Source organism: Cryptotermes secundus, unplaced genomic scaffold (genome assembly GCF_002891405.2).
Source record: "Cryptotermes secundus unplaced genomic scaffold, Csec_1.0 scaffold234, whole genome shotgun sequence".
NCBI classification, from domain to species: domain Eukaryota; kingdom Metazoa; phylum Arthropoda; class Insecta; order Blattodea; family Kalotermitidae; genus Cryptotermes; species Cryptotermes secundus.
In genome coordinates, this window is record NW_019725843.1 from 2,765,063 (window position 1) to 2,781,040 (window position 15,978).

Genomic DNA, 15,978 nt, shown 5'->3' on the forward strand with positions numbered 1-15,978 from the left:
CAATCCTGGATGTTGTGTTAACACCACTAAACATGATTTGATTGTGAATGCTTGGAGTCGCTAGAACGTACATTAGTTCTCGGGCCGCATTCGGCGGTCCGTGGGCCCAGTGACACTGCAGTTTATATATTTTACATCATTAATTCTACAGCAACAAAGAATACAGTAAACATTCATGATATGTATATATTTGCCGTCTTGTAGTGCACTCAGTTTCGCCTGTTACTTCACGACATGTTTCGGCAATATGGTGCCATCATCAGATGCCCTAAATACGCTAATCTATTTCATTGCTTGCCTTATAAAATTATTTAAAAAGTTTATAAAAGCAAGAAATGAAATACGAGTAGATTAGCGTAATTAGGGCACCTGATGATGGCACTGTGTTGCCGAAACAGGTCGTGAAGTAACAGGTGAAACTGAGTGAACTACAAGACGACCACTGTAGACATGTCATGGAAGAAAATCAGTGCAACAGGACGCTAAAATACAACAGTAAACTTTGGTCAGCAGTAACCATCCATAGCAGACCTAGGTGAAAAGAGGCGACCTGGTAACACTAAATTAAAATAAACGTTGTAACATTTGGATTCTTAATAAAATGAATCATAACTCAAAACGCATCTCTCGGCTGTATAAATATTGCTATATGAGGTTTCAAATGTTAATTTTCTTATTGTAACTCTTCTCGGTATTTCAGTTAATTAACAAATGGACGGTTGTTCCTTCCAGGTTTCTTAGTACAATGCTTTCTTTAAATATGTTGAAAGTTTGGCGTCAGACGGTAGTATGATTCATGAATACTGAATCTGAACGAATTTGGAAGAAAGCGGTCATAGACTAATCGAGGTACTGCTCAGTATTTGACTGGATGAGCTGAAGAATATCACGAGACACCGCAATGAGAACATTCAGTGCCCTGGCTGATATTCGAACTCAACATCTCCCGAATACAAATCTTGAGCCTAGTTTCTCAGACCTGTGATGAGGGTTGTGAGGGGGGCACAAATAAATGATGATCTAATATTTATGTGTCACTCACTCATGGAGTTGAGCCGTTCTTAAGAAGCCTCCAATTCTGCACCTACTCAAGAACTTTCCAGAATTTTATGGAACCCGAAGGTTCATTACCGTGTTCACAAGAGCCCTCCACTGGTCCCTATCCTAAGTCAAATCAATCCAATCCATATCATCCCATCCTATCTAACATCCGTTTTAATATTGTCCACCCACCTACGCCTTGATCTTGCCAGTGGTCTATTTCCTTCTGGGTTTCAGACTAATATCTTGTATGCATTCCTCTTCTCCCCATTCGTGCTACATTCCCTGTCCACCTCATCCTCCTTGACGTGATCATTCTAATTATACTTGGAGAAGAGTACAATTTATGAAGTTCCTCATTATGCAGTTTTCTTCAATATTTATGCCTAGAAGCATACAGTGTAAAAATTTATAAAATATTCACAACTGTATTTGTGAGGTAGGAAGGCGACACTCAACTGTTCTTGACCAAGGTGAACATATCGAGGTCCGGCATCTCCAGGAAGCGGCCACGGCCGTCCTTGACGGTTTTATTCAGGTACTCGTAATCCTTGTCGTTCTGCAACGAAAAGAGGCGTGTTACACAAACATCATCATTTTGTTAATCTCATCGGTATCTTTGCGAGACGGGATAGCGACTGGCTACGGGCTGCACGACCAAGAGGTCGGAATTCGAGTTTCGGTAGAATGAAGAATTTTCTCTTCTCCATGTCGTCCAGACCGGCTCTGTGGTCCACCCAACCTTCTATCCAATGGGTATCGGGGGCTCTTTCCCCGGGAGTAAAGCAGCCGGGGCATGAAGCTGACCACTCACCTCCAACTAGTGCCGAGGTCAAGAAAATGTGGATCTATACACTCACTCCTTCATGTCTTCATGGTGTAGTGTTTAATTACACGTAGTTAAGCACAGGGACAACTTTACCTTACCATCGGTTTCTTTAGAGTTCTTCTCGAGTTCTCTCTATCAAAGCATCTAAATGCACTTGATTCGGAATTGCTGTGGAGTGCATGGAAACCAGCAGAACCACTTGAGAGCGTAGTTCACAAGCGCCATCTATCCCGCAGTGTTCGTTATATCCTAAAGTGCTATCATTTCAGTGGAAGAGGCATCGTTTGTATGGCGCGGAGAGTGCTTGCCGGATATTGAAGCCAACCGGCTATCGCCTGTCCCCGACATTTTGTTTACATGCATTCCGTAGATATTCTGAATAAAGCGTAGATCACCTAACTCCATAAAGCAGGGTTCCTCATGTGATTTATTTAGCGGTAACTCGGGTTATATGGCGAAACCTTCTTCAGAAGATGGAAGTTCTTAGCTGCCTCCCAAATGTTCTGCATGAAGCAATCCGACATTTTATTACGGTGCTCACAAATCCGTGGGGATTCGTTGCGCTGACCACGTGACACCCTCTATCCGCTAAAGTTGGCACTAACTTCGCCGAAAAACAGCGGTCGCTCGGTTGGTCAGTATAGTTCACTTGCGGACTACAGACCACGGAGTTAATTTTTGGTAGAATGACGCATAAGGTAAGGTTTGGAAGGAAGCAAAGTAGCCTGGAGGCAATGTATCGAATTTGCCTGGAGAGACAGAAAAGTGACGAAAACCCCCGCAGTCAGGTTAGCTGGTGTTCAGGCCAAGCACTTCCGTAATACGCGTCTATAGCGGTACACTACGTCAACCTGCTGTGTAGTACGCCGTTTGTCGGCGAAGTTAGTGCAAACTTTAGCGGATAGAGGGTGTCGCGTGGTCAGCGCAGCGGATCCTCACGGCCGTTAATCTCGATTTTTCTAGACCGGAGCGGCTGTTTCCTTAAAATAGCTCCTCAATTACCCCCACGAGGCTGAGTGGACCCCGTTCCAGACCCACCACTTCTCAGGAAATCTTGTAGCGCCGGGAATCAAACCCGGGACCTCTGGATCTGTAGCCAGGAACTCTGACCACTAGACCACAGAGGCGGTCCGCCATTCTACCATCCGATGCTATATAGTCCAGCTAATGACTGTATCTTGAAACAACCCAGAAAAAGAACCACGTACCTCCCACATGGAGAACTACATCACGTCAAATTAGATTCTGAAGGCATTAGTGAAGCAATAATGTAATGTTCCTTCGCCCAACATGAAAACAAATCTAAAAGAGGGCACTGTCACACAACGAACGAACATTAAGCGTAGCCTTCACGTTGTGACATACGAATAACAGAATATTATAGGTAACGCACACAAGTTCTACTGCAGAGTTATTGGCAAAGAGAAAAGAAAATAACTCATATTCCTGTAGAAACACCCACAAGGGCAATTTTCTCTTATTAGGCATAAAGGAAACCAGCCCGCAATACGTCAAAACTTAATATTTGCGCACGGTTGATGGATCAATATTAATACCGTGCTTTTATGTGATCTATTCATGGGCACTGAGGTAACATTGACATTCAAAAGAACGAAGCACCAGCGTCATTTTTGCGCTGTAATATTTATTTCAAGTTGTCAGATCGCGCGATTTTGTGCGATGATGACGTTTCAGAGAATCTTCAGTTGGTCTGTTTGTCAAAATATTTTAAATATCTGCTGCATTTAATCTTCTAGCAAGTCCCCCCCAACAAAGCACTGAGCACTCAGAACACTCACCTGGACTACGTATTCCAACGCTGATCCTTTATGTGCTATCCAACCAGCCTTGTTCTTCGTTAGATCTTTAGGACCGTCTATAGGCAAGGTGAAACGCGACAGTGTAAGGAAAGCTGTTAGGTTGGCCGTGTAGAACGATGTGAGGATAGTAATGAAGATCCACCATGTCGCAAATAGCAAGCGAGTCGAATCTGTAACAGAACAAATGCGATGACCATCGATTTTATAGTTAAAAGCGGCACAGACTGGATGAAGCCTGTTCGTAAATCGAGAGGAAAATAGTCGCCACCGTACTGACATGGCCAGTGAAACGTGAAACCGATCGTACTGTCTATAATTTTAATTTTAAAGATTAGTGTTTTCTGGGACGTGTTTCCGTGTAGTCTGACGGGTCCCGATATTAACAAACATGTACCACGGCTTCACATCCCAGAAGACAATAATTTTCATAGTCACAGGCAGAAGAACATTAAATCTGGCGTCCGTACTTGTTTTCCATTTATAGTAGTTCATGAACATGACGGATTAGTAACACAGTCTCACTGAATTACGCAATCCAAACGTCTTTACATACAACCTTCTCTTCTCAGCCGCGCTCTTGCAACCTTCTTACAAATCGCCCTGATCCTAGTGAGAGTCAAAGTCAAAGTCACATTGCGACTGACGGTGAGTCAGTCAGTCAGTAAGCCAGTCTTAGTGTCGAGCTCCATTTTAGTTTGACATTTATGGTCTTGTTTTTGTGGGGCGCCCCGTCTGGACGGTCTGTCTTTGTCAGAGTCACTGTCTGCAGTAGCGTCATAATGTAAAGGATGTATACACTTAACATGTTAAGATATTAATAAATACATACAGGGCCTCTTGTCAGTCCAGTAGTTTCCAGTCAGAGTCAAGTCAAAATCACATTGCGACTGACGGTGAGTCAGTAAGTCTTAGTGTTGAGCTCCAAGTGGGGCTCTTGGAGACATTTATTACTATTTTACAGTTACGGTCTTCTTTTTGTGGGGCGTCCTCTCTGACGAGAGGACGGGTCTGTCTTTTATATATGCTGCTGGCCCTTGCAGTCTTCTTCGGGCCCGAGTCCTTTGGGACTCGCGACAATATTTTACTGTCTCAGATTTGAGACTTCCTTTTCGTCGCCTCCTACGACTCGCAGGGTTACGGTGAAGGTATTCGACCCCACCTCCACACAGAACTATTGTTATATAGCCGCGGCGCGGATCGCACAGAAAACATCTTCAGTTCAGAATAGTTGCGTAACCTAGCAACCAGTCACAGCGCGTATCTCATAACAATGGATTCCTTACTGTTGTCACGTTAAGGGGGAAGGTGTTTACCGGCCGTCCCATAGAAACGGCAGTTCTTGTATTGTTGCCTGTATTCGTTGCCGCAAGAATGTTTACGGACATTCCTTTGTTGATATACACATAGAAACGGCTCATATGTCACAATATGCATGAAAATAAAGCATTTAAAACAGTGAGCCATAAATTTCTTTTAAAAGGTGAAAGTAGATCTCCACCTTATCGACACCTAAATACAGAGCATGAGACAGCAACTTACAACATCGCATGATACACCGTAGTGAATGAAATTACACTAACTACGGCCCAATTCAACACATTCTAGCACAATATCAGTTTTAACCCTTTTAAATTAAAACTGTGGGTCAGATATCTTTAAATATTCTTTTACATATATACATATATTAATTGTCCGGTCTGGAAATCCGAGATTAACGGCCGTGGGGAACCTTTGCGTTGACCACGTGACACCCTCTATCAGCAAAATTTGGCACTAACTTTGCCGACAAGTGGTGGTCGCTCGGTCGGTATAGTTCACTTGCGGGCTACAGGCCACGGGGTTTGTTTCTTATATTAATTGTAACGTTCTCTTTAAAATGATACACCCCATGAGAACTGTCTTATATGACCGAAATATTTTGGGGTTTCAAAAACAGGTAACCAAGACACGGATGTAAACTCTATATACTTAGATGGCAATTTATGTCTTATTTCAATATATGTGAAGTATATCGGAAATGAAACCTATATAAAGTATGCACTTAGTGTTGACTAATCCGACTAAATTAATTTACTAATGGACAGTTTCTTTGGGTTTCACTTCCAGTTTTTTCTAAGATATCGTCCTTTCGTATGCCGTAAGCTGATTGGACGGCCAATGTCAGTTTCATCAAAAGGAAACAAAGCTCCACAAGTCACACGTTCAATAGCTCGCGTCCACACGGCAGACAACAGTTTCAAACGAATTACCTGCCTCGGTAGCGTGGAGAAACATATCGACTTGTTCCCCCTGACACGTGCACAATTCGATTGATCCGTGACGCCGTTAATATGGCAGAATGTTAGTGTTCTGGCCTTTCATCGACATTATGTGTGCCACAGTTTTCTCCTTATCCATTTGTGACGCGACACTTAGGGCTAACCAATTTGAGATCGACAATTTTTTATGTGCGCCACGAACACCCACAGGAGGACATCAAAGGACCATCTTCTCAAGGACAAGGCGGCACACGTTCGGCCCCCCTCAAGAGAAGTAATAAGAAAGAGGGCACGAACTTACCTGGTTTATAAATTCTAACAAAATCTTAACAAACCAATTACAAGAAAAATTTTAAGACAGCCGCTGTAGTTGTTAAAGCTTTAGATTTTATATCCAATATATATTATCAACATTATATGTATTTTTTAACGCTCAAAACATAGGGTTACTACAAGTGATTCATTCAATTTCAAAACACTTTACTTTCCGAAGTATTACACATACAAATATGATTGGTACATGAGAAGAATCGCAAACTCACCAAGTTCGCATCGTGATACACCAGTTAGCAGCATGAGTGCAGTGCCTCACAAAATGGCGACGAAGCTGGGAAAGAGTCTCTGTGTGTTGGAATATGCGAGATGTTCGTCTGTTATTGCAGCGCAGCGTGCATTCAGAGCAGCACACAGAAAAGAACCACCATGTAAACAGAACATTCTGTGGTGTTATCAGCAGTTTAAGGGTACTGGTTTTCTGTACAAACGGAAAAGCACTGGACGACCAATATAGTGCTTTGAAATGGAATGAATCATTTGTAGTAACTCTGTATATGGCCGTGCCATAGCTCAAGCGGTTAGTCGCTGGCTTCCCACAGCGCCGGCCCGGATTCGATCCCGGGTCTGGTGAAGTGGGATTTGTGGTGGACAAAGTGGCGCTGGGGCAGGTTTTCTCCGAGTACTTCGGTTTCCCCTGCCAATCTTCATTCCACCAATTGCTCCACAACCACCCTCATCTATCATCTGGAGAAGGTACAATAGGCCAGAAGTGGCCGTAGTACAAGGGGCTTAGTCCCACCCCACTAGCAATTTAAAAAAAACTATATTGTAGCTTCCAACTGTGTTGATGTCCCTCTGATAATGGTCTCTAAGGACCGAAACATGTAAGGGCATGAAAAATTGAAATAAGAAAAATCTTCACCAGTCACACTGGACGGAACTGTTTAACTTTTTATAACATTTCATATATATTATAAATTAAGAAATATATCTCCTGGGATACAACGCCGCGTAGCGCAGTAAAATTCAACTAACGTTTCGGAGGAACATATTCTTTCCATCTTGCTGCCTGCTTGCTTGGCTTACTTTTTTTTCCTGAAGATAGAGGTGATATATTTCTCCGAAATGTCGGGCAACTGGACTAAACGACTGTTATATAAATACCGCTGTGTGAATTAAGTTTGTGTACGTGTTGATGTTCACGCTATGTTTAAGCCGGTATTGCACGTAGCAGAGATTACGAGTTCTTTGTGCAGCAACAAAATGATCTTTGCGGGCACAAATAACGGAGACTCGTCTCCTTCCGGGTTCTTGTGTCAGCGCAGCTCTCACTGAAAGGAGTTCACATTATGCTTCATCATATGTTTGCAGCTGTCATTGACCCACTTGCTTTAACAGACGTCGAACCAAGGGACACATGTCGAGTTCGTACCTTCAACTCAGTGAAGCAGAGCTCTTCTTGACGTTTGGCCACTTTAATGAAAGAGGCCAAATATTTCGATATTCTGGGACATACTGTATCGCCTCATTCTTGAGGGTCGAAGGGAAAGACAACAAAGAAACTAGCATGAAGCAGGCAGCAGGCAGAATTTGGCTTAATTTCGACCATGAAGATAGAATCACTATGTTCCCGCGAAACGTTGGTTGACTTTTACTGACTACACTGCATTATTTACCAGAACAACAGAACTCTTTATACTGACGCTGTGAGAACCTCAAATCCTGCATTTCTTATCTGTGGACCTGAATGTTGAGACAGTATCATCTTCCAGTGGAGAGCCGCCTGCTTCTGCTAGTTTCTTCCTAGGTTTACTCTTTAACCCTGAATGTGGAGGCGATATGTTCCTGCGAAACGTAGGACTTTCTCCTAACTACCGGCGTTACAACCCAGACGATCCTTCTCTTCATAACACATTTAGATCACGATAGGAGACGATGTGGGAAGTAATTTTTCTTTTTAATTCGCTTATTGGGGGGTGGAGTCCAGCTGGGTCCACTCGGCACGGCGGCCACTGATTGGCCTATTGTAGCCTGCCCCGGGTGATTAGGATGATGGGAGAATTTGGTGGAATGAAGATTGGCAGGGGAAACCGTAGTACTCGGAGAAAACCCGCCCCAACGCCACTTTATCCACCACAAATCTCACATGACCAGACCCGGGATCGAACCCGGGCCGCCGCGGTGGGAAGGCAGTGACTAACCGCTTGAGCTATGGCGCGGCCTTCACATGTGGGAAGTAACTATGCAGTAACCCTGACATGATATAGTCAAGAGTGAGAGCCAGAGTCAGAATGAGAGTCAGTGTTACTTTACGACTGGCGGTTTACAGCCAATCAGTTCGTCTTGGCGACAACCCCTTGAGACTCACGACCAGTAATTTTATAGTCCTTACGTAACATCCTCTCTCACGAGAGGATAGGTATGTCGTTTACAATTTCTGCTGGTCGTCGCCAGCCTGATGTGATTTAGTCTGATATAAGTTACGCCTTTATATGCTCATCCTTCGAGCTTGTATATGAATAACATAAGTTCGACCAGATGCAGAACTTTTGAAAAGTAAATTCTAGTTCTGGTGAAGAAATACGAATATTAAATATTGAGTCAGAGGGTGTAAACAGAAACCTAAATTTGTAATTTCCCTCACTCAAAGCCAAATAGAAATTTTAGACTGTACATCCTTAATCATTAAATAAGACTGAATTAATATCATTAACAGTAGAATTTTATAAGGCGTTTTTCTTTTCTGTTGTGGAAATCACCTAACCCTAACCCAAAGTCATTGTTTCGTGGTTGGTACTCGTGTTTCATTTCGGGGGATCCTCTGGTTTCGGTTCTTGGCCTGCTTGACATTTCCACTGTATCTCGAGTCTATCCATGCATATGCCAGGAGAGAACTCTAAAATAGGTCACGACCAATCCTTCACATTTCAGTGAAATTTATTTTTAACGAAATCCCTAGGGGAATTTTTTTCTCTGGCGCTAGATAGGGGATTTCCCTAAATAGCAGTTATGCAGTAATGACATCTAAGTACGAGTATTCTCTCTCTCTTTTTCTCCTGTTGCTCCCGCTTTGGAGCCTAGGGCTTCCGTGAAACGCTTTGTTTCACTTCAGTTTCTTAATCCTAGGATAGTCGGTGGGACTGCTTGAACGGAGTATCAGCCCGACGCAAGGCCGCTACCAACACAGGATAACACAAATACAGAATAAACTCTCACGCAGACATCCAGCATTTAGTGGGATTCGATCCCAACGTTCGAGCTAGCAAAGACAGTTTATGCCTTAGACCGCGCGGCCACTGTGATCAGCCATCTAAGTATTAACAATATCTACTTCAAAACTTTTCGGTAACTCTAAGTTTCTTTCTAACTGCATAATGAGGAGCTTTATAACTTGTACTCTTCGCCAAGTATAGTTAGAATGATCAAGTCTATGAGGATGAGGAGTGCAGGGCATGTAGCACGAATGAGGGAGTTGAGGAATGCTTATAGGATATCGGTGGGAAAGCCGGAAGACCAAGGCGTAGGTGGGTGGACAATATTAAAATAGATCTTAGAGAGATAGGACGGGATGATATGGATTGGACTGATCTGACTCAGGATAGGGACCAGTGGAGAGCTCTTGTGAACACGGTAATGAACCTTCGGGTTCCATAAAATGCTGGGAAATTCTTGAGTAGCTGCACGATTGACGGCTCATCAAGAAGGGCTCAGCTCCATGAGTAAGTTTCTTCCTGGTCGTGAGTTAGATTATGAAAAGTAAAGAAGACCAAAGACAAAGCTACTGAAGAAGCTCGTCGCTCGTCAGAGATTATAGCTGAGAGTGAAGGTTGGCAGCAAAGGGAAAATGAGATTACCTGTTGTCGTTTCAAGCTCTAAATCGACGTATTTAAATCGAACATTTCGTGCCCTGACTGTAGCTGTTTACTGAATCGAAATTTGCTAACTACGGGAGTACACTATTTTGGTATTTTGGCAGGGACCGCAATAGATATTCACTAAATATGGGATTTCACTAAATTCGAGAACATTGAATCGGCATTTAACTGTGTTTCCAAATTAGTTACTCACAGGCACCTTGCAATGGATGCTATATAACCTATGTAGTTGAGAACGCATCGTTAAATACCAAGGAAATCAAATGTCAGCCAATTTACATATATTCTGGATGAAATATACAGTGTCAGAATACATGATCCTTAAATGTCTTTCCCGGAAATCTATGTGAAAGCCAAATATAACGTGTTTCACGTGTGTACGCATTACAGGCGTAGGTTATTTTCATGCCACTGTAAAACAGATCACCTCTCACATAGAACTCGCCACTATTTCTGGCTGCATGATCTCAGCCAACACGAAGACTGAGCACAGTGGAAATGTGCGTTAACTGGAATAGTAAGGTCGGTTTTGCAGATCCCTGGGGAAGTGAAAATGTGAAGACCCCTCTCAGTAAAGACAAAGTTATCTCTCTAATTAATCAATTAAGCAAAGACGTATGGAGAGCGGAGGTATAGCTCCACCAATCTCTATCTCGACACTACATGAAGGGGAGTGGTCAGTTTCACGTCCCTGCCGCTTTACCCCCTGGGAAATCGCCTCCAATATCCATTTGATAGGAGGTTAGGTGGACCCCAGGGCTGGTGTGATCACTGTGAAGAGGAGAAAATTTTTTCCCCTGCCGCGCATATAACCCCGACCGTCCAGCCCGAAGCCCGTCGCTATTCCGACTTCCAGATCCCTATCAGGAACAACAAACTTAACTAACTCCGTGAAGCTAAGTCCTTCTTGAGAAGCCAAAATTCGCTCACTTACTCGAGAATTTCACAACATTTTTGGAAGCCGGAAGAGACTTATTGTACCTTTCACAAGAACTGTCCAATGAACCATATCCTGTGCCAGATTAATCCAGTCAAAATCACCCTGTACTTATTTCTGTAAAATATATTTTAATATTATCCTCCCACCTACTTCAATTTTTTCCTAGTGGTTTCTTTCCTTTTGGCTTCCCCACCGGTATTTTATACACATTTCTCTTCGCGCCCAAGTTTGCTAATATTCTAAACATACTTGGGGATACGTTCAATTTATGAATATTTTAATTATATAGTTTGTTTCTCCAACCTCCTATTATTTCATCTCCTTTCGGTCTAAATATTTTCGTCAGGGCCCCCTCTTCAAATACCTGCAGACTGTGTTGTTTCTTCAATGTAAGAGACCAAGTTTCACACAAAACTACGTGTAAAATTATACACGTAGTACTGTATGTTCTTAATTTTTGTTTTCAGGCAGCAGGCGAAAAGACATGTTTGTCTCACACGTCTCTGAAATCCGTAAATGCAGAGTTGCGAGCAGTGAAACCATTGAGTTCCATTTTATCACCCTGCCCCCCATACCCACCTGAGGGAGAAGTCCCGCCTGTAGGCTGTATAAAATATTCACAGTGATGGAGAGAAGAATGATAAGTAAATATTTGCAAAGGACTTCGATTTTGACATCATCCAAAGAAGAGACTTTATTTCCCTCTGCCTCTTTACAAGCAATATAAGCTGGAAGAAAATGGGCGTGTTTATATGAATATTCCAGTACCTTCGAACTTTGTAGAACTTCTTTCAATTTTCATGCTTTTCATTAGACTCTTGTATATGTCGCCATTATATACACAAACAGAGGTACCTTATGTTTATATAAAGTCTTCGAATTTCTAATAAAGAGGACGGGTCTGTCATTTGTAAGAGTCATAGTCTGTAAAATCAAGTCAATTGTCAGCATGTACAATTATTTACAAGTTTACTGTTATGAACTAATCATATGTACAATATATACAAGGCCTCTGTCAGACCGGGCTCAGTACAGATGATTATTCCCTATCTTTAGTAGCTTCCGCTACAACTGCAATGTAGTCACTTGAACGGTCGTATGCTTGACCGCCGCCAAGTTTAAGCCTCTTATACTCTCTGCGTCGGGCTTGACCTTGACCAATATTACGAACATTTTCATTCTCGTGATTTTCTATGACTTCTGCTTGTTGCCTGCACAATTTTATTATATAATCATATACATACGGAAGTTTGAAAGTTCCTCCCCCTCCCCAAACCTGGAGGGCCACGTCCCCAGGAACAGAGTGGCCCGATTATACCTCCAGGCACTGGACTCCCTTTTCATCGCCTCCTACGGCTCGCAAGGCTACAGTGGAGGCATTCGACTACGTACTGGTTTCCTTTCAGTACGTATAAATCTTTCGCTTTTTACTGAATATTGTTTGTGCTGAACATCAAACTCATACATGGGGGGGGGGGAAGAGAGAACACCAAAAGACAGAGGGGATTACCATTGCTAGGCAACAGCGGCAAACAAACGCCACTGCCAGTGATAGGCAGCGGCCTTTGTGTTATTTTGTACGCGTAGGCAAGGCGACATATTTTTATCCTAATTTCCCTATTATGGGAAAATAAGAGGTGGCTTATAAGATCTTCTTGCTCTGTGTCTGTATCCACCCCCTATAGCTCTAGTGGGCATTTAGAAAAAAAATCCCTTTGATTCTGTTTCCTATCTTAAACTGTTCATGTTACAAACATCGTACCGTCGTTTTTTTTCCTATTCCACAAACATGCATACAGAAGCATTAATAACTATGGCGACGAAATGTATTGCTATCTGCAATGATGTATTGAGATGGGTGTAATAATAAAACAGTAAAAACTCGTTACATGCAGAACAATAGACTCCAAGTTCAATATCACCACATGTAGCCGTGTATCATACAAAAAGCATATCATACACGTTTCCTATATGTTTCTTTCTGCAGTCTTTTATCATTAACGTACATGTCTCACGCAATTCGCTCGGAAATAACAAAAAGATCCATATACTAACTATATTAAGTATGGCTTTGGTCGTGCCTATAATCAATTAAGTGCTTACATCAGTATTTCCTTTAGAAAGAAATAAGAACGCCTTAATTTTTTTTTAATTCGCTTAGTGTGGGGGTGGAGTCCAACTGGGTCCACTCGGCATAGCGGCCACTGATTGGCCTATTGTAGCCTGCCCCGTGTGATTATGATGATTGGGAATTTGGTGGAATGAAGATTGGCAGGGGAAACCGAAGTACTCGGAGAAAACCAGCCCCAGCGCCATTTTGCCCACCACAAATCCCACTTGACCAGACCCGGGATCGAACCCGGGCCGCCCATTGGGAAGCCAGCTACTAACCGCTTGAGCTATGGCGCGGCCAAGAACGCCTTGTGGAGGTCATATCTGTCCGTCCGTCAACGGCGTAGTTCAACGCCTTACTCACTGAACAGGTATTTTTGGGGGGATTTCCGCTAAACGTTGCATGTCACTTTCCATTTTCAGCCGTGTTGCCCAGCAACAAACCCCACTTTACATAAAGTCACGAATGGGCTTTCATGTATATCGTGAATCATAAGAGGAATTATGGTGATATTCGATATAAGAGAGCCAAGTGTAATACGAGTATTGGTCGGCCATTCTGACTTCTAGACATACTGACCAATTACATATCACAGTTTATGTAAAGACATACAAGTGCAGAATTTTCTGTGTAGCCGATGAACCGTTTCACATACTTTTCTGTAATTCGATATTATGGATCATCATGTTGCTAAACTGTGGCTCTTTAGTGGTTTCCCGGCGCTACCATATTTTCTGAGAAGTAGTGGGTCTGGAACGGGGTCCACTCAGTCTCGTGAGGATAATTGAGGAGCTACTAGAATGGAAAAGTAGCGATTCCGGTCTAGAGCTCCGAGATTAACAGCCGTGGGGATTCGTTACGCTGACCACGCGCCACCCTCTATCCGCTAAAGTTGGTACTAACTTCGCCGACAAGCGGCGGTAGCTCTGTCGGTATCGTTCACTTGCGGACTACAGGCCACGAAATTTGTTTTGTTTTTATCCAATACATTTTCCCATTGCCACCACCACTAACAACAGCAGCAGCAACAACAACAATAAAACAGCTATTTTCTTTGTATTCATATATACAGAGAACACCATTAAAGAAGGTGGAATTGGATTTTTGATAAAAATGTGTGTCTTTTAAAGAACTCCAAAATATTCCATTTAAAATATAAAAGCATATGATACAGCATATATTTGGAAGTACACATTTACTAACACACTTCATGTGAATGTGCACTTAGCCTTCAGATAGTTACGGTAGAATAGTATGACACCTGCAGTAATTAATCATGTTTTCAGTGATTCAGGATACATCTAGTTGGATTTCTAATCGGCCTCTTTCACTTTGTGCATCTGGAAATATGAATTGTGGTACTTCAGATATATCAAAACGATTGGTTCGAAGTTTTAATTATTTGCAGAAGGAATGTATTGCTTTGTTTGTACTATATGACAAAGGGCTCATGAAAGCCACTAATCTTCTCCACCATAAAAGCTAAATAATATGACGGTCTGTGGGCTGGAACTCAGTAACTACAAGCCGTGGTTTCTCTTGTGGAGACATGTATGAGGAATAGAATGTTTATCTGACGGCTGAACTAAGCCACTACTAGTATTAGATGAGACCATATTAGACTGCAGTCTGCAGTCACTTGCTCACACTGGTTCCTCGCTTGCGGATTTTTCTGCCCTGAAGATGGAGGCGAAACGTTCCTCTGAAACATCGGTTGACACAAGATCTACACGGCGCCACATCCCAGAAGACGACTTTTTCATCTAAAGCTATATATTGTGTTGTGACAGCTGAAAGCCGGAATAGTGGAGCCAGAGCCAGAGGTCCGTTGATGAGCAACGGCTATGTAAACATTAGTCTCCATTACAACAGATAACAACAAACGAGTCCAGGTAACGAGTTACTAAGCACGAGTTTCCCGTGACAACTGAGAGGACAACAGAGGACAATTAACCCTTCAACCGTGTGCATTCTAAGTGGGCAACCTAGCAGTTATAAGAATAGTAGAATTCCAGGGAGTAGAGATCCAGATTGAGAATTCGATAGAGTAGAGAGACCAGTCCGAGATTCAGACAACAGTGAGAGATTCTTTGGAGATAGTCGTCAGACAGTGTGCTCAGTGTGTGAGCAGTTACAATCAAGTGCAATTGCAAGTGCCAATAAATCCAGTCATCAAATCTAGAACCCACAATTATTAGTCACGCTAACACTTCATATGTGACAACATGTAGATGTAATTTCCGGCTATAATCGTGACTATCTTATCAAAAATGATTTATACGTGAAATAGTGTACCGTAGATGAAATAAATAAAAATTTGCATGTCTCAAATAGCGTAACAGTAAAACGTGTATTCCATTAGAATGTACTTGTTATATACAGGGTGTTTCACGACTTTAGGGCATAACTGCAGGAGGTGATTTCCTAGGTCTTTGTGATCAAAAAAGTTCATATACGAGTAAACATGTGTCCGATTTTGGACGGTTATGGAGTTATGACCGTTTTAAACTCAGAATAGAAGGTAACGATTATTGGCAATAAACGGAACAAAATAATAAGCCAGCATAATACATGATACATTTAAAATATGAATGTAAAGTTAACTTCGTGAAATTACCTTTAATTTGAATTTATTGGTGCTTAAAGCTGATTTTCGAAAATGCCACCGCCGGCCGCAACACAGGCTGCCGCTCGATTGTGAACCGCGCCGGACATACCAACCCACCACGCCTTAGGTACCTCTCAAGTGTCGAGATAACGAGAACGCTCTGTCTGTAGCTGGCTAAAAATAGCGACCCGCCAGCTGACAGACGCGGTTCACACGAG

The 15,978-nt window shown here is 42.5% G+C and overlaps 2 protein-coding genes across 6 annotated transcripts in view; one reads left to right on the top strand and one right to left on the bottom strand.

Moving 5' to 3' along the window:
* LOC111863657 overlaps positions 1–15,978 on the top strand; it is a 188,749-nt gene that overhangs the window by 120,746 nt on the left and 52,025 nt on the right. The window lies entirely within an intron of this gene.
* Positions 1–15,978, bottom strand: part of LOC111863672 (ionotropic receptor 93a) — a 66,009-nt gene that overhangs the window by 11,639 nt on the left and 38,392 nt on the right. For all 5 annotated transcript variants that reach the window (XM_023850193.2, XM_023850191.1, XM_023850192.2 and 2 more), the window contains 2 exons: positions 3,670–3,860; positions 1,501–1,600 (listed from right to left, as the gene is read on the bottom strand). In XM_023850193.2, coding sequence (XP_023705961.1) covers positions 1,501–1,600; positions 3,670–3,860 — 291 coding nt within the window. The remainder of the gene's footprint in view (positions 1–1,500; positions 1,601–3,669; positions 3,861–15,978) is intronic.